Source organism: Oncorhynchus kisutch, linkage group LG4 (genome assembly GCF_002021735.2).
Source record: "Oncorhynchus kisutch isolate 150728-3 linkage group LG4, Okis_V2, whole genome shotgun sequence".
Taxonomy (NCBI): domain Eukaryota; kingdom Metazoa; phylum Chordata; class Actinopteri; order Salmoniformes; family Salmonidae; genus Oncorhynchus; species Oncorhynchus kisutch.
The window spans coordinates 82920487-82945476 of record NC_034177.2 but is presented as its reverse complement, the minus strand read 5'-3'; the positions used below and the strand labels follow the sequence as shown (position 1 = coordinate 82945476).

Here is a 24990-nt window from a genome sequence, read left to right as displayed (position 1 = left end):
CAGGCATTTCCCATTAATTATTAATAAACGTGGGAAACCACAAAGGGTAAAAGAAAAATGACCTCTGTTTTTTACACAGAGGAATCAGTGATATATTTTTTACACAGCATCCTTTCTTTGAAGACTCCTGTCTGCTCTTTCATATCTCAGAACTTCTCTTTCTTCTCCATCATTGGTATACTTATAAACTATCCACGTTTTGTAATGACCCAATTACCAACCACTCACCCCAGATCATATCTCTCTCTCTCTCTCTCTCTCTCTCTCTCTCTCTCTCTCTTATTCACTCACTCACTCACTCACTCACTCATTCACTCACACACACACACACTCGAGCCTCGCTAGTGCGTTCCCGCCCTCCCGCGAAGCACGAGCCGCGCAGTCCCAAGAGCAGAAGATTTCAGCACGGGACAGATCCTGCACCGTCTCATGGCAACATGTCGACTGAGGTAACAATTTCGGCTAATTTAACGTCTTCGTTCTTGTGGATAATAATGAATGGAAGTGTATATATTTTTTCTAATTGTGAGAGAAACGGAATGGAAGGTTGATTTTGTCTCATTTGGTTCGTCTGATAGCGATATGCAGTTTATCCTTGCTGTGCCTTTGATTCAACGTGGAGATACGGAATGTTTGAATGAACAACGAAGTAGCCAACACCTGGTGCACTGTATCATTCGGTGGCGGGAGGGTCGTTTTAAGACGGCGGAAACGGGGATCAACAACAAGAAGGCACATGGCAGCAAACTGCATAATATTTTACCTATCGGCCAAATATAAAGACAGTCGCTCTTTTTCTTTCACCGGTAGACCACTGTATGTTCCGAATGTCAAAGAAAGAGTAACTGTCAATTCCGTTATCCAGGGCGCATATCAATGTATGAATCTTGATCAAGGCTACATTTCTTGAACGTATGTCTGTGTCCCTCCATGACTCCAACTTGGTTGGTCGGATGGGTACACGCAGCTAGAGGTCACTCCACCATATAATGATCAGCACCATGGACAGAGGCAAAGATGTGAGTGTGTGAGTGTGTGTGGGTGTGTGTGGTCACATTTCCCATTATATTATGTATACTCTGGAAATGGACAGAGGCAAAGATGTGTCTGTGTGAGTGTGTGGGTGTGTTTGTGTGTGTGTGGGTGCTTGTGTGGTCACATTTCTCATTATATTATGCATACTCTGGAAATGTTAATACATTGCTATGCAGAGCTGGCTGAGTTCTAAATGAGATTCTGTGTTAGACATTTTACATTACATATTAGGCATTTAGCAGACCCTCTTATCCAGAGAGACATACAGTGTTGAGTGCATACATTTTCATACTTTTTGGAAGATGAAGAATACTCACTTGAAGTGTAACCTGGCCTAAAACCTATATAGTAGCCTGATCTAAAACCTGAAAAGTTACCTGGCCTAAAACCTGAAGAGTAACCTGGCCTAAATCCTAAAGAGTAACCTGGCCTAAAACCTGAAGACTTGTGCAGACTTGGCTATTGCTCAGTGGGTGTAAACAGTCTTGAAATGTGTAGATCATCTGTGTTCAGCACCAGGTTGGTCACACCAGGAATCTGAACAGGATTTCAACACTCATTTCTAAGTCATCTGAACAGGATTTAAACACTAATCCCTAAATCATCTGAACAGGATTTAAACACTAATCCCTAAATCATCTGAACAGGATTTCAACACTCATTTCTAAATCATCTGAACAGGATTTCAACACTAATCCCTAAATCATCTGAACAGGATTTCAACACTAATCCCTAAATCATCTGAACAGGATTTAAACACTAATCCCTAAATCATCTGAACAGGATTTAAACACTAATCCCTAAATCATCTGAACAGGATTTCAACACTCATTTCTAAATCATCTGAACAGGATTTCAACACTAATCCCTAAATCATCTGAACAGGATTTCAACACTAATCCCTAAATCATCTGAACAGGATTTCAACACTAATCCCTAAATCATCTGAACAGGATTTCATCACTCATTTCTAAATCTTCTGAACAGGATTTCAACACTAATTTCTAAATAATCTGAACAGGATTTCAACACTAATTTCTAAATCATCTGAACAGGATTTCAACACTCATTTCTAAGTCATCTGGATTGTAGCTGCCTATATTCCCTAGCCTGGATGTGCTGTGATGCTGTGTCCTCTAACTAACAGCATCAACAACTCACACACACACACCGTTCACAAATTCCTCTAACTAACTAACTGTGTGTGTGTGTGTGTGTGTGTGTGTGTGTGTGTGTGTGTGTGTGTGTGTGTGTGTGTGTGTGTGTGTGTGTGTGTGTGTGTGTCTGCGGGTGTGTGCGGGTTAGTGAGGCTGTGTTATTTTTAGCAAGTTGTAATGCCAGCAGGGATGTGCTCTGACTGTTTGCCTGTCGCTGTCTGATGGGGTGACTTTCCTGGTTGTCTGATGTCACTGTCTGATGGGGTGACTGTCCTGGTTGTCTGATGGGGTGACTGTCCTGGTTGTCTGATGTCACTCTGTGGTGGGGTGACTGTCCTAGTTGTCTGATGTCACTGTCTGATGGGGTGACTGTCCTGGCTGTCTGATGTCAGTGTGTGATGACTGTCCTGGCTGTCTGATGTCAGTGTGTGATGACTGTCCTGGCTGTCTGATGTCAGTGTGTGATGACTGTCCTGGCTGTCTGATGTCAGTGTGTGATGACTGTCCTGGTTGTCTGATGTCACTGTATGATGGCACATTATATTATCCTTTTAACCACTAATCTGATAAATTGTTTATTAATTCATTAAAATCAAGCAGTTACATGTCACTCAGTAGACACTGCTACCCAAACAGCACAGTGAGTGTATGCATTTGTTGTGTGATCCTTGCAGGAATTGAACCCTCAACCTTTGAGATGCTACCGCAACGCTCTAACCAACTGGCGTTTTGACCAGTGAAGGGCTTAGACTGTGACCCAAAATGGCTCCCTATTCCCTACTTAGTGCACTACTTTTGACCAAAGACCTATGGCACTAAGGAATAGGGTGCCATTTGGGACACAGACTTAGTGTCCTGGGATGTTGTTCAGACTCCTCTACCCTCTATAAATGGGTGGGGGCTGTACCCTCTACATATGGTTGGAGGGCAGAGCTGTACCCTTTTATTGATGTGTGGAGAGCAGAGCTGTACCCTTTACAGATGGGTGGAGAGCAGAGCTGTACCCTTTACAGATGGGTGGAGAGCAGAGCTGTACCCTTTACAGATGGGTAGGGGGCCGAGCTGTACCATTTACAGATGGGTAGGGGGCAGTGCTGTGCCCTTTACAGATGGGTAGGGGGCCGAGCTGTACCCTTTACAGATGGGTGGAGAGCAGAGCTGTACCCTCTACAGATGGGTAGGGGGCCGAGCTGTACCATTTACAGATGGGTAGGGGGCAGTGCTGTGCCCTTTACAGATGGGTAGGGGGCAGAGCTGTACCCTCTACAGATGGGTAGGGGTCAGAGCTGTACCCTTTACAGATGGGTAGGGGGCAGAGCTGTACCCTCTACAGATGGGTAGGGGGCAGAGCTGTACCCTTTACAGGAGGGTAGGGGGCAGAGCTGTACCCTCTACAGATGGGTAGGGGGCAGAGCTGTACCCTTTACAGGTGGGTAGGGGGCAGAGCTGTACCCTTTACAGATGGGTAGGGGGCAGAGCTGTACCCTCTACAGATGGGTAGGGGTCAGAGCTGTACCCTTTACAGATGGGTAGGGGTCAGAGCTGTACCCTTTACAGATGGGTAGGGGGCAGAGCTGTACCCTCTACAGATGGGTAGGGGGCAGAGCTGTACCCTCTACAGATGGGTAGGGGGCAGAGCTGTACCCTTTACAGGTGGGTAGAGGGCAGAGCTGCACAGCCTATGGTACTGTATGTCTGTGAGGCTTCAGCTCAGCCCAGTGACTAAATCTGTGTTCGAATACTCATACTAACTGCATTAATCCTACTATTTGTGATGTAAATTGAGTATGTAGTATGTTTATTGGTCACAGTATAGATAGAACTTGGAATGTTTAAAGGTCAAGGATGTCATACTACATTTGCCAAAATAATCTATGGGCCCATAATCTATACAAGCAGTGGACACTAGGCCCATAATGTATACAAGCAGTGGACACTAGGGTCCATAATGTATACAAGCAGTGGACACTAGGGTCCATAATGTATACAAGCAGTGGACACTAGGCCCATAATATATACAAGCAGTGGACACTAGGGTCCATAATGTATACAAGCAGTGGACACTAGGGCCCATAATGTATACAAGCAGTGGACACTAGGGTCCATAATGTATACAAGCAGTGAACACTAGGGCCCATAATGTATACAAGCAGTGGACACTAGGGTCCATAATGTATACAAGCAGTGAACACTAGGGCCCATAATGTATACAAGCAGTGGACACTAGGGTCCATAATGTATACAAGCAGTGAACATTAAGGCCCATAATGTATACAAGCAGTGGACACTAGGGTCCATAATGTATACAAGCAGTGGACACTAGGGTCCATAATGTATACAAGCAGTGGACACTAGGGTCCATAATGTATACAAGCAGTGGACACTAGGGTCCATAATGTATACAAGCAGTGAACACTAGGGTCCATAATGTATACAAGCAGTGGACACTAGGGTCCATAATGTATACAAGCAGTGGACACTAGGGCCCATAATGTATACAAGCAGTGGACACTCGGGCCCATAATGTATACAAGCAGTGGACACTAGGGTCCATAATGTATACAAGCAGTGGACACTAGGGCCCATAATCTATACAAGCAGTGGACACTAGGGCCCATAATCTATACAAGCGGTGGACACTTCCTCAAGGTTCCGTTTTAGGACCACTATTGTTTTCACTATATATTTTACCTCTTGGAGATGTTATTCGAAAACATAATGTTAACTTTCACTGCTATGCAGATGACACACAGCTGTACATTTCAATGAAACATGGTGAAGCCCCAAAATTGCCCTTGCTAGAAGCATGTGTTTCAGACATAAGGAAGTGGATGGCTGCAAACTTTCTACTTTTAAACTCAGACAAAACAGAGATGCTTGTTCTAGGTCCCAAGAAACAAAGAGATCTTCTGTTGAATCTGACAATTAATCTTAATGGTTGTACAGTCGTCTCAAATAAAACTGTGAAGGACCTCGGCGTTACTCTGGACCCTGATCTCTCTTTTGAAGAACATATCAAGACCATTTCAAGGACAGCTTCTTTCCATCTACGTAACATTGCAAAAATCAGAAACTTTCTGTCCAAAAATGATGCAGAAAAATGTATCCATGCTTTTGTCACTTCTAGGTTAGATTACTGCAATGTTCTACTTTCCGGCTACCCGGATAAAGCACTAAATAAACTTCAGTTGGTGCTAAATACGGCTGCTAGAATCCTGACTAGAACCAAAAAATTTAATCATATTACTCCAGTGCTAGCCTCTCTACACTGGCTTCCTGTCAAAGCAAGGGCTGATTTCAAGGTTTTACTGCTAACCTACAAAGCATTACATGGGCTTGCTCCTACCTATCTCTCTGATTTGGTCCTGCCGTACATACCTACACGTACGCTACGGTCACAAGACACAGGCCTCCTAATTGTCCCTAGAATTTCTAAGCAAACAGCTGGAGGCAGGGCTTTCTCCTATAGAGCTAAAGTTTTATGGAACAGTCTGCCTACCCATGTCAGAGACGCAAACTCGGTCTCAACCTTTAAGTCTTTACTGAAGACTCATCTCTTCAGTGGGTCCTATGATTGAGTGTAGTCTGGCCCAGGAGTGGGAAGGTGAACGGAAAGGCTCTGGAGCAACGAACCGCCCTTGCTGTCTCTGCCTGGCCGGTTCCCCTCTTTCCACTGGGATTTTCTGCCTCTAACCCTATTACAGGGGCTGAGTCACTGGCTTACTGGGGCTCTCTCATGCCGTCCCTGGAAGGGGTGCGTCACCTGAGTGGGTTGATTCACTGATGTGGTCATCCTGTCTGGGTTGGCGCCCCCCTTGGGTTGTGCCATGGCGGAGATCTTTGTGGGCTATACTCAGCTCTGTCTCAGGATGGTAAGTTGGTGGTTGAAGATATCCCTCTAGTGGTGTGGGGCTGTGCTTTGGCAAAGTGGGTGGGGTTATATCCTTCCTGTTTGGCCCTGTCCTGGGGTGTCCTCGGATGGGTCCACAGTGTCTCCTGACCCCTCCAGTCTCAGCCTCCAGTATTTATGCTGCAGTAGTTTATGTGTCGGGGGGCTAGGGTCAGTTTGTTATATCTGGAGTACTTCTCCTGTCCTATTCGGTGTCCTGTGTGAATCTAAGTGTGCGTTCTCTAATTCTCTCCTTCTCTCTTTCTTTCTCTCTCTCGGAGGACCTGAGCCCTAGGACCATGCCCCAGGACTACCTGACATGATGACTTCTTGCTGTCCCCAGTCCACCTGGTCGTGCTGCTGCTCCAGTTTCAACTGTTCTGCCTTCTTATTATTCGAACATGCTGGTCATTTATGAACATTTGAACATCTTGGCCATGTTCTGTTATAATCTCCACCCGGCACAGCCAGAAGAGGACTGGCCACCCCACATATGCTCTCTCTAATTCTCTCTTTCTTTCTCTCTCTCAGAGGACCTGAGCCCTAGGACCATGCCCCAGGACTACCTGACATGATGAGTCCTTGCTGTCCCCAGTCCATCTGACCGTGCTGCTGCTCCAGTTTCAACTGTTCTGCCTTATTATTATACGACCATGCTGGTCATTTATGAACATTTGAACATCTTGGCCATGTTCTGTTATAATCTCCACCCGGCACAGCCAGAAGAGGACTGGCCACCCCACATAGCCTGGTTCCTCTCTAGGTTTCTTCCTAGGTGTTGGCCTTTCTAGGGAGTTTTTCCTAGCCACCGTGCTTCTACACCTGCATTGCTTGCTGTTTGGGGTTTTAGGCTGGGTTTCTGTACAGCACTTTGAGATATCAGCTGATGTACGAAGGGCTATATAAATACATTTGATTTGATTTGATTTTGATTTGACACTAGGGCCCATAATGTATACAAGCAGTGGACACTAGGGCCCATAATGTATACAAGCAGGGGACACTAGGGCCCATAATGTATACAGGCAGTGGGCCCATTTCTAGGGCCCATTTCCGTGCTTTTAGGGCCCATAATGCAATTCTTCAGAAAATGGGCATGGCTTCACAACGTTTTCAGATTTAAAGAAAATGGCGGAAATATGTTCAACGAGAGCGGATACAAATTTATTGCTTTAGTGAATTATGAAAAATGTTAACAAAATGTTCAGCAATGGCATAAAGTAATGACTTTTCAAATAAGTTACATTCACTGACAATTTGTTGGCTATGCTTTCCTTATGAAACGGATAGCATTTCATTACAACAGTATGTTAGCTAGCTACCTAACGTTAGTTGGCTACTAATACATAACTTGCCAGTATTTTAACTACATGCTATCTAACTAACTACCCAACGTTTATTGACTTGATTATTCCTGTCATTTTTAGTTTAGCTAAGTGGTAAAGTCATTGTGCGTTCTCAATGGAGATTCGGGTGCATTTCTAAATTCTCTCTGGTTATCTACTCTGGTTTCAGAGCACTCTCTGTCTGAGTGTAGCCAGAGCATCCAGTGTCCGCTCTGAACCCTACGAATTCACAAACGGACAATCTGACAACGCTCTGAAATTACAAACTGACAATCTGACAACGCTCTGAAATTACGAACGCCCAGAGCTCACTCTGAGCTCACTCTGGCACTCCATATTGAATTTAATAACAGACCCGAAGTCGTAAAATATCTAGTTTGTAATTTGTTATGCTAACAAGCTAGCAAGAGGTTGCATAGCAACAGCATCAACTTCCGGTAGACAGGCAAAGCGCTAGTACACTCAACTGAAAGGATACTGTTTGTTCACAGTATACTAAATTTAACTAATAGTATATAGTATGTAGTATATACTCAGTAAGTATGTAGTATACAATATGTTAGTGTGGGTATTTTGTCTCAGGCGGTCCCACTCTCTGACCTGGCCCGCTGGTTAGCGCTCTTGTGTGTGCGTATGTGGGGGAGGGGGGTGTCAAGGTCTTTGCTGTCCACTGTAACAAGCACAGTTGTTGCTCAGAGACTCCTAGGCCTTGTCAGACTGTATTCTGTGTTCTGTCAGACCCACTGGTTTGTGGAGCCCAGCGTGAGATAGGGTTTCTGACCATGTAAGTTAGGCAGTGGAGCCGAACACTGAGCTGTCAGATTGGTCTGTTGTGTTTCCAGGCCTTAGAGTCGATGGCAGAGCCGTGCAGATTTTCTCTAGTGGTCCATCAAACACACACACACACACACACACATCTCATGTCCAAGACCCATCAATTATCCATGACATATTTAATGTGAACAGGCTGCTGCCGTTTGTAACCATCACCCACTGGAGTCTCAAATGCAGCTCATATAGCAGCCAGGTCACCCATGATACAAGTCAGTAATCGACGTCCATCCATGTCTGAGAACGTAGGGTTCCGTTTTGCAAGGGTTTTGTGGACAAGCATAAGCATATGTCTCTGATTCCAAAGGTTGCACGTTTGTTTGTTTTAAGCCTATCCCAAACCTTAACCCTTACTTTAACTCTTAACCATTACTTTAACCATTCGGAGTTGAGGCCTAACATCCAGAGGAAAGCAGTCAGAACAAGCTGGTTGTTGAAAAGGAGAGAGGGTGCACAAAGAACCCTTTCGGAACAATGTGTATGTCTGTGTCGTGTGTGGAGTGAGAGAGACAGAGAGGGTAGAGGGGAAAGAGAGAGGGGAGAGAGAGAGCAAGAGAGGGGGAGAGAGAGAGGGAGAGATTAAGACAGGGAGAGAAACACAGAGAGAAGAGTAGAAAAAGAGAGATAGGCAGGGACAGACAGGCAGTCAGACAGTCAGACAGACAGACAGACAGACAGACAAGCAGGCAGGCAGGCAGACAAAACAGGGAGGAAGAAGAGAAGGAAATGAAGGATGGAGGGAGAGAGGGAGAGAAGGGTGGAGGGAGAGAGGGATGGAGGGAGAGAGGGATGAAGGGAGAGAGGGATGAAGGGAGAGAAGGGTGGAGGGAGAGAGGGATGAAGGGAGAGAAGGGTGGAGGGAGAGAGGGATGAAGGGAGAGAAAGATGGAGGGAGAGAAGGTGGAGGGAGAGAAAGATGGGAGGGAGAGAGGGATGAAGGGCGAGAAGGATGGAGAGAGGGATGAAGGTAGAGAAGGGTGGAGGGAGAGAGGGATGAAGGGAGAGAAGGATGGAGGGAGAGAGGGATGAAGGGAGAGAAGGATGGAGGGAGAGAGGGATGAAGGGAGAGAAGGATGGAGGGAGAGAGGGATGAAGGGAGTGAAGGAACGAGGGAGAGAGGGTTGGAGGGAGAGAGGGATGAAGGTAGAGAAGGGTGGAGGGAGGGAGCGAGCCAGATAACAGAAGCCCTGTGTAATGTTTTAATAGTCTAATTGTTCTCTCCAATCAGTCCTCTAAGGAATAATGGAATTAGTGTGTGTGTTTGTGTGTGTGGGGGAGTTTGTTTGTTTGTGTGTGGGGGGGGGGGGGGGGGGGGTTGTAACTAGTCTGCTTTTTGGTTGTTTCCATGTAGCCTGTTTTAAAAATGCACAATGTGATGTAACTTCTATTAGACGTGTTTGACTTTAGCTGCTGATTGGCTAAGGAAAAAATCTAAGCCAATGAGATCTTCAGAACTTTATTCTGTATTCATGATGAATTAATTAATGCTTTTTTTATAAACGCGGAATGAGGGAGAACTCGGTTTGTTGTTTTGGAAAGTTTGGAAAGTTTCTGAAAAAGTGTTGGTTACTAGCTAGCTACCTTTTAAGTTTGGATCCCTCAACGCGGTTGGTAATCCGTTGCTGGGACCGCTGCAATCTGTCCAGGGATCCTGCTGACCAAGGGTTTGATGAGCTGCTTGGCATAGCAGCTAGCATAACTGCCACGGTTAGCTGTCTATCAAGCTAGCGGGGTTTCCTTGAGGGCTTGAACGCTCAGGTGTATATCCAGAACAAATTCCAGGTGCATATCCAGAACAAATTCTAAATGTATATCCAGAACAAATTCTAAATGTATATCCAGAACAAATTCAAGGTGTATATCCAGAACAAATTCTAAATGTATATCCAGAACAAATTCTAAATGTATATCCAGAACAAATTCAAGATGTATATCCAGAACAAATCCAAGATGTATATCCAGAACAAATTCAAGGTGTATATCCAGAACAAATTCAAGATGTATATCCAGAACAAATCCAAGATGTATATCCAGAACAAATTCAAGGTGTATATCCAGAACAAATTCAAGACGTACATCCAGAACAAATTCAAGGTGTATATCCAGAACAAATTCAAGACGTACATCCAGAACAAATTCAAGGTGTATATCCAGAAGAAATTCAAGATGTATATTCAGAAGAAATTCAAGATGTATATCCAGAACAAATTCAAGATGTATATTCAGAAGAAATTCAAGATGTATATTCAGAAGAAATTCAAGATGTACATCCAGAACAAATTCAAGGTGTATATCCAGAACAAATTCAAGATGTATATTCAGAAGAAATTCAAGATGTATATTCAGAAGAAATTCAAGATGTATATCCAGAACAAATTCAAGAAAGCGTACAGTATTTTATAGAGCCATTATTGAATGGACCTCCCTTCCATCTCATATTGCTCAAATGAACAACAAACCTGGTTTAAAAAAACAGATAAAGCAACACCTCACGGCACAGCGCTACTCCCCTGTTATGTGTGTATTGATATGTAGGCTATGGGTGTTTTTTTAAATGGATGTAGTTCTGTCCTCGATCTGTTCTTTTTTTTTTTAAATGATCTGTATTATATCATGTTTCATGTTTTGTGTGGACCCCAGGAAGAGTAGCTGCTGCTTTCGCAACAGCTAATGGGGATCCTAATAAAATGCAAATAAATCAATTGGAAAGGTACACAGATTCCTATCATCAAGTATGTGAATATCCTGAACTACAACTGTAGTATGCAGCTTGACAATACCATTTACAGTTTCCATTTTAAGCTTCATAAGATATTTTGTATTTGATGCAATTCAAATTCCTGTATCTACCTCTTCATTCACAATGAAAAGAAGAACGCTTGTTGTGGTAAACAAGCAACAGAAGGATGGAGAAGAAAAAAAGATGGAAGGAAGAAAAACCTGAACTTGAGAAAGAAAGACTAATCTCACGGGACTGACTGAGGGCTGTCAGAGCCTACCTCTCTTCTCTCTCTTCCTCTCATCCCCCTCTTCTCTCTCTCTCCCTCTCCTCTCATCCCCCTCTTCTCTCTCTCTCCCTCTCCTCTCATCCCCATCTTCTCTCTTTCTCCCTCTCCTCTCATCCCCCTCTTCTCTCTCTCTCCCTCTCCTCTCATCCCCATCTTCTCTCTCTCCCTCTCTTCCCCTCATCCCTCTTTTCTTCTCTCTCCCTCTCCTCCTCTCATCCCTCTCTTATTTCTCTCCTCCTCTCATCCATCTCTTCTCTCTCTCCCTCTCCTCCTCTCATCCCCCTCTATTCTCTTTTCCTCTTTAAATAATGCAGAGATGATAAATTCATGAGTAGTGGCCTGCTTACTGTTGTACAAATGCAGCTTTGAGAGGGACGAAGGGAGAGGCATGTTAGTGTTAGTCAAAATTATATTTAGAGCCACTGAGGGAGAGAGGGATGGCAGAGAGATTGAGGGAGAGAGGGATGGAGGGAGAGATGGATTGGAGGGATGGAGGGAGAGGCGATTGCAGCCACTGAGAGAGACATTAAGGGGACTGTACTGCATTGTCTGGATGTTCTCCTTCTCCCTCTCTCCCTTACCCCTCTTTATTTCACACTCCCCCTCTCTGTCTCTCTCTCTGTCATTCTCCCCCTCTCTCTCCCCCTCTCTGTCTCTCTCTGTCCTTCTCCCCCTCTCTCCCCCCCTCTCTGTCTCTCTCTGTCTCCCTATGTCTCTCTCTCTCCCTCTCTCTGCCTCTCTCTCCCCTTCTCTGTCTCTCTCCCTCCCCCTCTCTCCTTCCCCCTCTCTGTCTCTCTCTCCCGTCTCTCTCTCTCTCGCTCCCCCTTTCTCCCTCCCCCTTGTATCTCTCTCTCCCGTCTCTCCCCTCTCTCTGCCTCTCTCACCCCTTCTCTGTCTCTCTCGCTCCCCCTTTCTCGCTCCCCCTTTCTGTATCTCTCTCTCCCATCTCTCCCCTCTCTCTGTCTCTCTCTCTCCATAGTTCCATAACCTACAGGAGTTGAGACACAGTGTGTCTGTAGCCACCAAGGTGTTCATCCAGAGAGACTACAGCCAAGGGACTACCTGTCGCTTCCAGACTAAGTTCCCCTCTGAGCTGGACAGCAGGGTGAGCACACACACACACACACACACACACACACACACACACACACACACACACACACACACACACACACACACACACACACACACACACACCTGTGTGACACATCTCATGTCCAAGAGATGAGAGGGGAGGGGAGAGGGGACATAGGGAGGTTGGGTATAGAGGAGGGGGAGGGGGAGAGGACATAGGGAGGTGGGGTATAGGGGAGGGGGGAGGGGACATAGGGAGGTGGGGTATAGGGGAGGGGACATGGGGAGGTGGGGTATAGGGGAGGGGACATGGGGGGGTGAGGTATAAGGGAGGGGGGGGGACATAGGGAGGTGGGGTATAGGGGAGGGGACATAGGGAGGTGGGGTATAGGGGAGGGGACATAGAGAGGTGGGGTATAGGGAAGGGGGCATAGGGAGGTGGGGTATAAGGGAGGGGGATATAGAGAGGTGGGGTATAGGGGAGGGGGCATAGGGAGGTGGGGTATAGGGGAGGGGGGACATAGGGAGGTGAGGTATAGGGGAGGAGGGAGGGGGGATGGGGGAGAGGACATAGGGAGGTGGGGTATAGGGGGGAGAGGACATAGGGAGGTGGGGTATAGGGGAGGAGGGAGGGGGGATGGGGGAGAGGACATAGGGAGGTGGGGTATAGGGGAGGGGGGACATAGGGTGGTGAGGTATAGGGGAGGAGGGAGGGGGGAGGGGGGATGGGGGATGGGGGAGGGGACATAGGGAGGTGGGGTATAGGGGAGGAGGGAGGGGGGATGGGGGAGGGGACATAGGGAGGTGGGGTATAGGGGAGGAGGGAGGGGCAATGGGGGAGAGGACATAGGGAGGATGGGGTATAGGGGAGGAGGGAGGGAGGATGGGGGAGGGGACATAGGGAGGTGGGGTATAGGGGAGGAGGGAGGGAGGATGGGGGAGGGGACATAGGGAGAAGGGGTATAGGGGGGATGTCATGTCACGTACAGAGACAGAGTGAGGGAAGCAGGTAGAGAGGCAAGTTTAAAAAGAGAGGGAGAGTGAAGAGAGGAAGAGGTGATGAGTGAGAAGATGGATAGAGAGGGGGACAGGAGAAGGATTGTTTCAGGAACAGATAGCTTTGAGAGTGAGCTTACAGTTCTGTCTGTTCTCTCAGTAACACAGACACCTCCAGACTATTTCTTCTCCACATGTCCAATTCCGAGTTCACAAGTGTAACTAATGTACAGAATCATAGCAGTGTTTTTAAACCAGTGACAGTACAACTCTCGTCACACTTTATTTGGATAGTCTGGATTGTCCATCTGCTTTACAGATGGTCATACTATCAATAAGCAACTGCTTGCTAAGGTTTAAGGTTAGGTTAAAGTAAGGGTTAGGATACGGGTTAAGGTTAGGTTAGAGTAAGGGTTAAGGTTAGGTTAGAGTAAATCAAATCAAATCAAATTTAATTTGTCACATACACATGGTTAGCAGATGTTAATGCGAGTGTAGCGAAATGCTTGTGCTTCTAGTTCCGACAATGCAGTAATAACGAACAAGTAATCTAACTAACAATTCCAAAAAACTACTGTCTTATACACAGTGTAAGGGCATAAAGAATATTTACATAAGGATATATGAATGAGTGATGGGACAGAGGAGCATAGGCAAGATACAGTAGATGGTATCGAGTACAGTATATACATATGAGATGAGTATGTAAACAAAGTGGCATGGTTAAAGTGGCTAGTGATATTACATAAGGATGCAGTCGATGATATAGAGTACAGTATCTACGTATGCATATGAGATGAATAATGTAGGGTAAGTAACATTATATAAGGTAGCATTGTTTAAAGTGGCTAGTGATATATTTACATAATTTCCCATCAATTCCCATGATTAAAGTGGCTGGAGTAGAGTCAGTGTCGTTGACAGTGTGTTGGCAGTAGCCACTCAATGTTAGTGGTGGCTGTTTAACAGTCTGATGGCCTTGAGATAGAAGCTGTTTTTCAGTCTCTCGGTCCCAGCTTTGATGCACCTGTACTGACCTCGCCTTCTGGATGACAGCGGGGTGAACAGGCAGTGGCTCGGGTGGTTGATGTCCTTGATGATCTTTATGGCCTTCCTGTAGCATCGGGTGGTGTAGGTGTCCTGGAGGGCAGGTAGTTTGCCCCCGGTGATGCGTTGTGCAGACCTCACTACCCTCTGGAGAGCCTTACGGTTGAGGGCGGTGCAGTTGCCATACCAGGCGGTGATACAGCCCGCCAGGATGCTCTCGATTGTGCATCTGTAGAAGTTTGTGAGTGCTTTTGGTGACAAGCCGAATTTCTTCAGCCTCCTGAGGTTGAAGAGGCGCTGCTGCGCCTTCCTCACGATGCTGTCTGTGTGAGTGGACCAATTCAGTTTGTCTGTGATGTGTATGCTGAGGAACTTAAAACTTGCTACCCTCTCCACTACTGTTCCATCGATGTGGATGGGGGGGGGTGTTCCCTCTGCTGTTTCCTGAAGTCCACAATCATCTCCTTAGTTTTGTTGACGTTGAGTGTGAGGTTATTTTCCTGACACCACACTCCGAGGGCCCTCACCTCCTCCCTGTAGGCCATCTCGTCGTTGTTGGTAATCAAGCCTACCACTGTTGTGTCGTCCGCAAACTTGATGATTGAGTTGGAGGCGTGCGTGGCCACGCAGTCGTGGGTGAACAGGGAGTACAGGAGAGGGCTCAGAACGCACCCTTGTGGGGCCCCAGTGTTGAGGATCAGCGGGGAGGAGATGTTGTTGCCTACCCTCACCACCTGGGGGCGGCCCGTCAGGAAGTCCAGTACCCAGTTGCACAGGGCGGGGTCGAGACCCAGGGTCTCGAGCTTGATGACGAGCTTGGAGGGTACTATGGTGTTGAATGCCGAGCTGTAGTCGATGAACAGCATTCTCACATAGGTATTCCTCTTGTCCAGATGGGTTAGGGCAGTGTGCAGTGTGGTTGAGATTGCATCGTCTGTGGACCTATTTGGGCGGTAAGCAAATTGGAGTGGGTCTAGGGTGTCAGGTAGGGTGGAGGTGATATGGTCCTTGACTAGTCTCTCAAAGCACTTCATGATGACGGATGTGAGTGCTACGGGGCGGTAGTCGTTTAGCTCAGTTACCTTAGCTTTCTTGGGAACAGGAACAATGGTGGCCCTCTTGAAGCATGTGGGAACAGCAGACTGGTATAGGGATTGATTGAGGGTTAGGATAAGGGTTAGGATAAGGGCTAAGGATAGGGTAAGAATAAGGGTTAGGATAAGGGTTAAGGTTAGGTTTAGAGTAAGGGTTAGGATAAGGGTTAAAGTAAGGGTTTAGAGTAATGGTAATGGTTAAGAGTAATGGTTAAGTAATGGTTAAGTTTGGGTTTAGAGTAAGGGTTAGGATAAGGGTTAAAGTAAGGGTTTAGAGTAAGGGTTAAGGTTGGGTTTAATGTACGGGTTAGGATAAGGGTTAAGGTTGGGTTTAGAGTAAGGGTTAGGATAAGGGTTACGGTTGGGTTTAGAGTAAGTGTTAGGGTAAGGGTTAAAGTAAGGGTTTAGAGTAAGGGTTAAGGTTGGGTTTAGAGTAAGAGTTAGGATAAGGGTTAAAGTAAGGGTTTAGAGTAAGGGTTAAGGTTGGGTTTAGAGTAAGGGTTAAGGTTGGGTTTAGAGTAAGGGTTAGGATAAGGGTTAAGGTTGGGTTTAGAGTAAGGTTTAAGGTTGGGTTTAGAGTAAGGTTTAAGGTTGTGTTTAGAGTAAGGATTGGGATAAGGGTTAAGGTTGGGTTTAGAGTAAGGGTTAAGGTTGGGTTTAGAGTAAGGGTTAAGGTTGGGTTTAGAGTAAGGGTTAAGGTTGGGTTTAGAGTAAGGGTTAGGATAAGGGTTAAGGTTGGGTTTAGAGTAAGGGTTAAGGTTGGGTTTAGAGTAAGGGTTAAGGTTGGGTTTAGAGTAAGGGTTAAGGTTGGGTTTAGAGTAAGGGTTAAGGTTGGGTTTAGAGTAAGGGTTAGGATAAGGGTTAAGGTTGGGTTTAGAGTAAGGGTTAAGGTTGGGTTTAGAGTAAGGGTTAAGGTTGGGTTTAGAGTAAGGGTTAAGGTTGGGTTTAGAGTAAGGGTTAAGGTTGGGTTTAGAGTAAGGGTTAAGGTTGGGTTTAGAGTAAGGTTAAGGTTGGGTTTAGAGTAAGGGTTAAGGTTGGGTTTAGAGTAAGGGTTAAGGTTGGGTTTAGAGTAAGGGTTAAGGTTGGGTTTAGAGTAAGGGTTAAGGTTGGGTTTAGAGTAAGGGTTAGGATAAGGGTTAAGGTTAGGGTTAGTCGATAGTTAGTTGAAATGTTACTGATAGTCTGTACAGCATCTACAGGTGGACTATCCAGATGAAGTGTGAACTGTCAGACACTGTAAGTTGTTTGTTTCCTGATGTTGTGTGCCTTATTGCTTTGTCACGTCACGTTTGTAGTGTTGGAGCTTTTCAAGGTTGTTTAGTTCATTCTTCAATGCTACAAGTGACTCATGAGTTTCTACATCGGTAGAACAAACATTTATTTTGGGAGAACAGAATGTGCCTGGTGGGGGGTGCTGTGTGTGTGTGTATGTGTATGTGTGTGTGTGCCCTTAAATTGTGTGCGTACATGTGTCTGTGTGTGTGTGTGTGTGTGTGTCTGTGAGTGTATATGTTTGTTTGTGTGTTTGTGTGTGTGTGTGTGTGTGTGTGATATATGTGTGTGTGTGGATGTTATATGTGTGTGTGTGTTCCTTCGTCCTTGTGTATTTGTCCTTGCGTATGAGCTTGCGTGGGTTCATGTGTGTGTAGATTGAGCGGACCCTGTTGGAAGACACAGTGAAGACGTTGAACAGCTACTATGCAGAGGCAGAGAAGATGGGAGGCCAGTCCTACATGGAGGGATGTCTGGCGTGCGCTACAGCCTACCTCATCTTCCTCTGTATGGAGACACGTTATGAGAAGGTACTGAACACACACACATACACACAGACGTGCGCAAGAATGCATGCACACACACACACACACACACACACAGACACATGTACGCACACAATTTAAGGGCACACACACACACACACACACATACAGACGTGTGCAAGAATGCATGCACACACACACACACACACACACACACATACACACACACACAGACACATGTACGCACACAATTTAAGGGCACACACACACATACACATACACATACACATACACATACACATACACATACACACACACACACACATACACACACACACACACACACACACAGACAGACACATGTACGCACACAATTTAAGGGCGCACACACACACACAGAGACGTGCGCAAGAATGCATGCACACACACACACACACACATATACATACACACACACACACACACACACACAGACACATGTACGCACACAATTTAAGGGCACACACTCACACAAACATACAGACGTGCGCAAGAATGCATGCACACGCACACACACACACAGACACATGTACGCACACAATTTAAGGGCACACACACACATACACACACACACACACACACACACATACACACACACACACACACAGACACATGTACGCACACAATTTAAGGGCACACACACACATACACACACAGACGTGCACAAGAATGCAAGCACACACACACACACAGACGTGCGCAAGAATGCATGCACACACACACAAACACACACACAGACACATGTACGCACACAATTTAAGGGCACACACACACACACACATACAGACGTGCGCAAGAATGCATGCACACACACACACACACACACACACACACACACACACACACACACACACACACACACACACACACACACACACAGACACATATACGCACACAATTTAAGGGCACACACACACACACACACACACACACAGACACACTTCGCTCTCCACTTTCATTCCATCCAATGAATGTCAAGCCAGGCGGTCTTTACTCCTTTCTTCTGAGAGAGCAAAGAAAGAGAGAAAAGTAGAAGAGGAGAGGGGAGCAAAATGAAATGAGAGGAACATCTGTTCTCAGGTCAGTGCTAATGACAGCTTAGCGATTGATATCCCGTCATGCCAGGGCAAATGTTAGCATTAGTGTAGCGTAGCTTATCCAGCTGCTGTGATTGATGTTACGTTATCGTAGAGTCTTTGCGCAGCATATTATTGTTAACATGCTACGCTAAGGTAACATGGACGGCTGGATAAGCTACGCTAATGCTATCGATTGCTTACTCAGCGCTAGCCATCCATGCTCCTGTGGATAGTTACAATGCTGATGTGCCATGCTTCTGCTGACCTCAACCTAACCATGTCTCTCAGTTTGATCATGCTCTATGTGGCTTTATATACACGCTGAGACCAGGGGGATTAGACCAGTGAGGTGCACACAAACACACACACCCACACATACACACACACACACACCACACGCAGACACACAAACACACACACCCACACACACACACACACACACACACACACCACACGCAGACACACAAACACACACATCCACACACCCACACATACACACACACACACACACACACACATAGACACGCATAAACACACACACACACCACACGCAGACACACAAACACACACATACACACACCCACACACACACACACACTCACACACATAGACACACAAACACACACACCCACACATACAGACACACACCCACACATCCCCACACAGACACACACACACACACACACCCACACAGACACACACACACACTGGTTTGATACACTGATACCAGTTTGGAAACTGGCCATTTGATGCAGGGAAATAAACTCAACTGGTTTGATAGTGTAATGTTTCAGCAGAAAACCGTTTTAGTCAGGTTTTTCAGTAGTTGTTCTGAAATGCTCTGTGTAATCAGTGTGCTTTGATGACAGAGATGTTAATCTAGACCTGGTGTAATCCTTAGAATCTGTCCACTCATACATGCTCACTGGTGTGTGTCCTCCTATCAGCTGGACACACACACACAAACACACAAACACACACACACACACAAACAATTGTAACCCTAACCCTAATTGTAACCCTAACCCTAATTGTAACCCTAATCCTATGCCAAGAATGTTTTTTTTTAAATCCTCATCGGGACCAGCAAAATGTCCCCACTTGTCTGAATTGTCCTTGTTTTACTATTCTTGTGAGAACGTCTGGTACCCAAAAGGATAGTTAAACGAAAACACACACACACACACACACACACACACACACACACACACACACACACACACACACACACACACACACACACACACACACAGTATATCAGAGACAGGCTCAGTCAGACTTTATCTCAGGGCATTTGGCTGAGTATGTGTGTGGGTGTGTTTCCATGCTAGTGTGGTGTGTGTATATGTGTGTGTGTGTGTTTTCCATCTAAGTGACTGTCAGGCATAAACACAGCTGATAAAGGGATTAATCACCTGGCCTTTATCTTGATGCTGCTATGGTCACACACACACACACACACACACACACACACACACACACACACACACACACACACACACACACACACAGATTAATCTTCCACTCAACTGTGTGTGTCCCTGTCATTAGGTCAGACGGAACAAGATGTTAAGAGAGCAAAAACTCCCAGCCTGCCCCTCTTCTCTGATAACATTCATCTCCATGTTTTTGTTACGTTCTCATAAACATTCTTTCACTGAGACAATACTGAAGTTCAGACTGCAAATCGAGACACAGAATTAATCTCTATTAAAGGTTTCGTTTGTTTTTGTAAGCATTTTTGTGATCAAACCCATGGAAAAGTACTGGAAGTGAGTCAAGACACACTACATTCATTGCCATTCAGTGGTCTCTCTGCTCTCCTCTCCTAATATCTTTGTCAGATAAGATGTGTGCAACATGGAGATCTAGAGATCATATGTGAAGAAAGCAGTTTATTTATACTAGATTTAATAAAATCTCAGTAAATGACAGATGACGGATGACAGAGATATGCTATACCCACCCAGGAAGACTAGTGTGTGTATTTTCCTTTATATGTGTGTGTGTGTCTGGAACTCACTTCTGTCATCATGAAGTGCTTTGAGAGGCTAGTTAAGGATCATATCACCTCTACTTTACCCGACACCCTAGACCTACTTCAATTTGCTTACCGGCCCAATAGGTTCTCTGACGATGCAACCACCATCACACTGCCCTATCCCATCTGGACAAGAATAATGCCTATGTAAGAAAGCTGTTCATTGACTACAGCTCAGCATTCAACACCATAGTACCCTCCAAGCTCATCATCAAGCTCGGGGCACTGGGTCTGAACCCCGCCCTGTGCAACTGGGTCCTGGACTTCCTGACGGGCAGACCTCAGGTGGTGAAGCAAACAACACCTACACTTCACTGATCCTCAACACAGGGTGTGTGCTCAGCCCCCTCCAGTACTTCCTGTTCACCCATGACTGCGTGGCCACGCACGCCTCAATCATCAAGTTTGCAGACAACACAACAGTAGTTGATTGTTGATTACCAACAATGATGAGACAGACAACAAGGAGGAGGAGGTGAGGGCCCTGGCGAAATGGTGCCAGGAAAATAACCTCTCCCTCAACGTCAACAAAATGGAGGAGCTGATGGTGGACTTCAGGAAACAGCAGAGGGAACACGCCTCTATCCATATTGACAGGACCGCAGTAGAGAAGGTGAAAAGCTTCGAGTACCTTGGCGTACACATCACTGACAATCTGAAATGGTCCACCCCACAGACAGGGGGTGGAAACCTCAGGAGGCTGAAGAAATTTGGCTTGGCTCCTAAGACCCTCACAAACTTTCACAGATGCACAATTGGGAGCATCCTGTCAGGCTGTATCACCGCCTGGTACAGCAACTGCACCGCCCGCAACCGCAGGGCTCTCCAGAGGGTGGTGCAGTCTGCACAACGCATCACATGGGGCACACTGCCTGCCCTCCAGAATACCTACACCACCTGATGTCACAGGAAGGCCAAAAAGATCATCAAGGACAACAACCACAGCCTGTTCACCCTGTTATCATCCAGAAGGCGAGGTCAGTACACTGGGAACGAGAGACTGAAAAACAGCTTCTATCTCAAGGCCATCAGTTAAACAGCCATCACTAGATGGCTACCACCCGGTTACTCACCCCTGCACCTTAGAGGCTGCTGCCCCATATACATAGACATGGAATCACTGCTCACTTTAATAATGTTACTGCTTTACATACTGCTTCACTCATTTCATATGTATATTGTTTTCTATTCAACTCTATTTTAGTCACTCTGACATTGCTCATCCTAATATTTATTAATTTCATTCTTTTACTTTTAGATGTGTGTGTATTGTTGTGAGTTAGATACTACTGCACTGTTGGAGTTAGGAACACAAGCATTTCGCCCGCAATAACATCTGCTAAATATGAGTATGTGACCAGTAACATCTGCTAAATATGTGTATGTGACCTGTAACATTTGATTGGATTGCCATTGCCTGCATTGTGGGAGGCGCTATTGTCAACCAATTATTATGGTGATTTTGTTTGACCATACGCGAACATGACCAAGACGAGACTGAAACAAGAACCACTTTGCCGTGATTTGCGTATACAGTGGAGATATATAAATAAATGTGTATATATATACTGTACGTAAGAGTGAGGGGTAAAGATTCTTTAGCATTTCGCCTATTGAATTTTTCAATCTAAGCTACATCCTCTCTCTCTCTCTCTCTCTCTTTCTCTCATTCTCTCTTTCTCTCTTCTCTCTTCTCTCTTCTCTCTCTCTCTCTCTCTCTCTCTCTCTTTCTCTCTCTCTCTCTCTCTCTCTCTCTCTCTCTCTCTCTCTCTCTCTCTCTCTCTCTCTGTCTGTCTTTCTCTGTCTGTCTGTCTGTCTTTCACCCTCTCCCCCCCCCCCCCCCCCCCCCCTCTCTCTCTCTCTCTCTCTCTCTCTCTCTGTCTCTGTCTTTCTCCCTCCACCTCTTCTCTCTCTCCTCTCCCTCTATCAGATGTTGAAGAAGATCTCAGGGTACATCCAGGAGCAGAATGAGAAGATCTACGCCCCCAGAGGTCTATTACTGACAGACCCTATAGAGAGAGGCATGAGAGTCGTATCCTTTTGAGCGATAAATTGGTCTATTGTTACACAGCTGGTCTTATTTCTAACCTCAGAACCATGCTAGAACTTTAATAGGAAGTAAGGGGTTGGTTTATAGGGTTGACTGCTGGTGAGTAAGTGACAACACAAAGCCTGAGGGTTAGAGGGCTATATTAGTGTGGTTGTAGCTCACAAAAAAACGGTTTCTTCCTAATTTCCTTCCCCCTCCTCTGTCACTCCCCCTGGAGCAGCTGTCTCCTATGTCACTCCCCTTGGAGCTGCTGTCTCCTCTGTCACTCCCCCTGGAGCTGCTGTCTCCTCTGTCACTCCCCCTGGAACTGCTGTCTCCTCTGTCACTCCCCCTGGAACTGCTGTCTCATCTGTCACTCCCCTGGAACTGCTGTCTCCTCTGTCACTCGCCCTGGAACTGCTGTCTCATCTGTCACTCCCCCTGGAACTGCTGTCTCCTCTGTCACTCGCCCTGGAACTGCTGTCTCCTCTGTCACTCCCCCTGGAACTGCTGTCTCCTCTGTCACTCCCCCTGGAACTGCTGTCTCCTCTGTCACTCCCCCTGGAACTGCTGTCTCCTCTGTCACTCCCCCTGGAACTGCTGTCTCCTCTGTCACTCCCCCTGGAACTGCTGTCTCCTCTGTCACTCCCCCTGGAACTGCTGTCTCCTCTGTCACTCCCCCTGGAACTGCTGTCTCCTCTGTCACTCCCCCTGGAACTGCTGTCTCCTCTGTCACTCCCCCTGGAACTGCTGTCTCCTCTGTCACTCCCCCTGGAACTGCTGTCTCCTCTGTCACTCCCCCTGGAACTGCTGTCTCATCTGTCACTCCCCCTGGCGCTGTTGTTTCCTCTTTCACTCCCCCCTAGAGCTGCTCTCTCCTCTGTCACTCTACAGGGAAAGGCAGGGATAAAGATAATGGGTACTATTCCATATTCCCAATATAGTGCACTACTTTTGGCCAGGGTCCATGGGGCTATATAGTGAATAGGTGCCATTTGGTACACAGTGATGTGTCCAGTGGATCATCACACTGGCCTGGCTGGATTGTCCCTCTCTCTCCTGAGAGAATGAGAAACACAGAGGGATAACAGAAGGCCAAGCTATTACCTACACAATAATAACTTTTTTACACAGTGCTAAATATTGTGTATGTTTGTGTGTGTGTTTATGTGCATTTTTGCGTGACTGTACCATTTGACACCATCTGACACGTAGTACCCAGTGTCCCACACCATCTCTCTCTCTCTCTCTCTCTCTCTCTCTCTCTCTCTCTCTCTCTCTCTCTCATACTCCTTAATCCCTGTCCTTCAGATCGAGGTGAGTGTGTTTGAGGACCGCGGCTCGAGCGGCTCTAGCCACAGCAGCAGTGTGTCATCTGGTGGCATCAGCCAGCGGTGACTGGAGGATCAGCACCAGGGATATGGGTACCACCACAGAAGCGGCAGATCTTTCATCAACATCCGCATGCTGAAACAAGAGAGCACCCGCTTCTGATTATAGATGTATATCAATGTAATCAATATACTATCTCTAGTTTAGAGTATAGATGCATATCTAATCAATATACTGTCTCTAGTTCTGAGTATAGATGCATATGTCATACAGGAAGTAAACATTGATTGTATATACTATCTGTAGATGTGTGCCAGTGAGACTAAAGAGAGAGGCCAGGATGAGGCTACTGAAGAACAGGAGCAGACATGGAAACACACATCTTTGAGTATCTGATGGTTAGACTCATGTTTCTGGCAGACTACTCATTCAGCCGACTGTCATTCTGCTGTGTCACCATTCCCTGTGTTTCCATGACTTCAATTGGAACTATTATGCCATAGCCAATACAGATGTAGGATCTTAATTTGATCAACCTGTTCCAGGAGAACTTTCCTGCTAAGCAGGAAATGTAAAATGTGTAGTGTATTTGAGGTTTAAAAAGGCTTCTGAAGTCTGTAATTTCCAAAATGTTAACGTGTCAATTTCCACTTAAAAAATGGATCAACCCCTACAAATATGTGAATTAATTATAATCCACAAAGTAATTCACATTTCCTGTTGCTGCAGGATTATTTTCCTGATGTAGCAAACTGGATCAAATTGAATATTTTGAAGTAGTAGTATTTGATTTATTTTATTTCACCTTTATTTAACCAGGTAGGCCAGTTGAGAATAAGTTCTCATTTACAACTGCGACCTGGCCAAGATAAAGCAAAGCGGTGCGACATAAACAACAACACAGAGTTACACACAAACAAACGTACAGTCAATAACACAATAGAAAATCTGTATACAGTGTGTGCAAATGAAGTAAGGAGGCAAGGCAATAAATAGGCCACAATTTAGCAATTAACACTGGAGTGATAGATGTGCAGATGAGGATGTGCAAGTAGAAATACTGGTGTGCAAAAGAGCAGAAATGGGCTGTGTACAGCTGCAGCGATCGGTAACCTGCTCTGACAGCTGATGCTTAAAGTTAGTGAGGGTGATATAAGTCTCCAACTTCAGTGATTTTTGCAATTCGTTCCAGTCATTGGCAGCAGAGAACTGGAAGGAATGGCGGCCAAAGGAGGT

The 24990-nt window shown here is 45.9% G+C and overlaps 1 protein-coding gene across 1 annotated transcript; it reads left to right on the top strand.

The window, feature by feature from the left end:
• The first annotated feature begins 359 nt into the window (after positions 1-359).
• LOC116374046 (golgin subfamily A member 7B-like) lies at positions 360-24571 on the top strand. The gene is made up of 5 exons (XM_031823844.1): positions 360-449; positions 12246-12371; positions 17127-17279; positions 22324-22425; positions 23734-24571. The coding sequence occupies exons 1-5, from the start codon at positions 438-440 to the stop codon at positions 23818-23820; spliced, it is 480 nt and encodes a 159-aa protein (XP_031679704.1). The 5' UTR covers positions 360-437; the 3' UTR covers positions 23821-24571.
• The last annotated feature ends 419 nt before the right edge of the window (positions 24572-24990 follow it).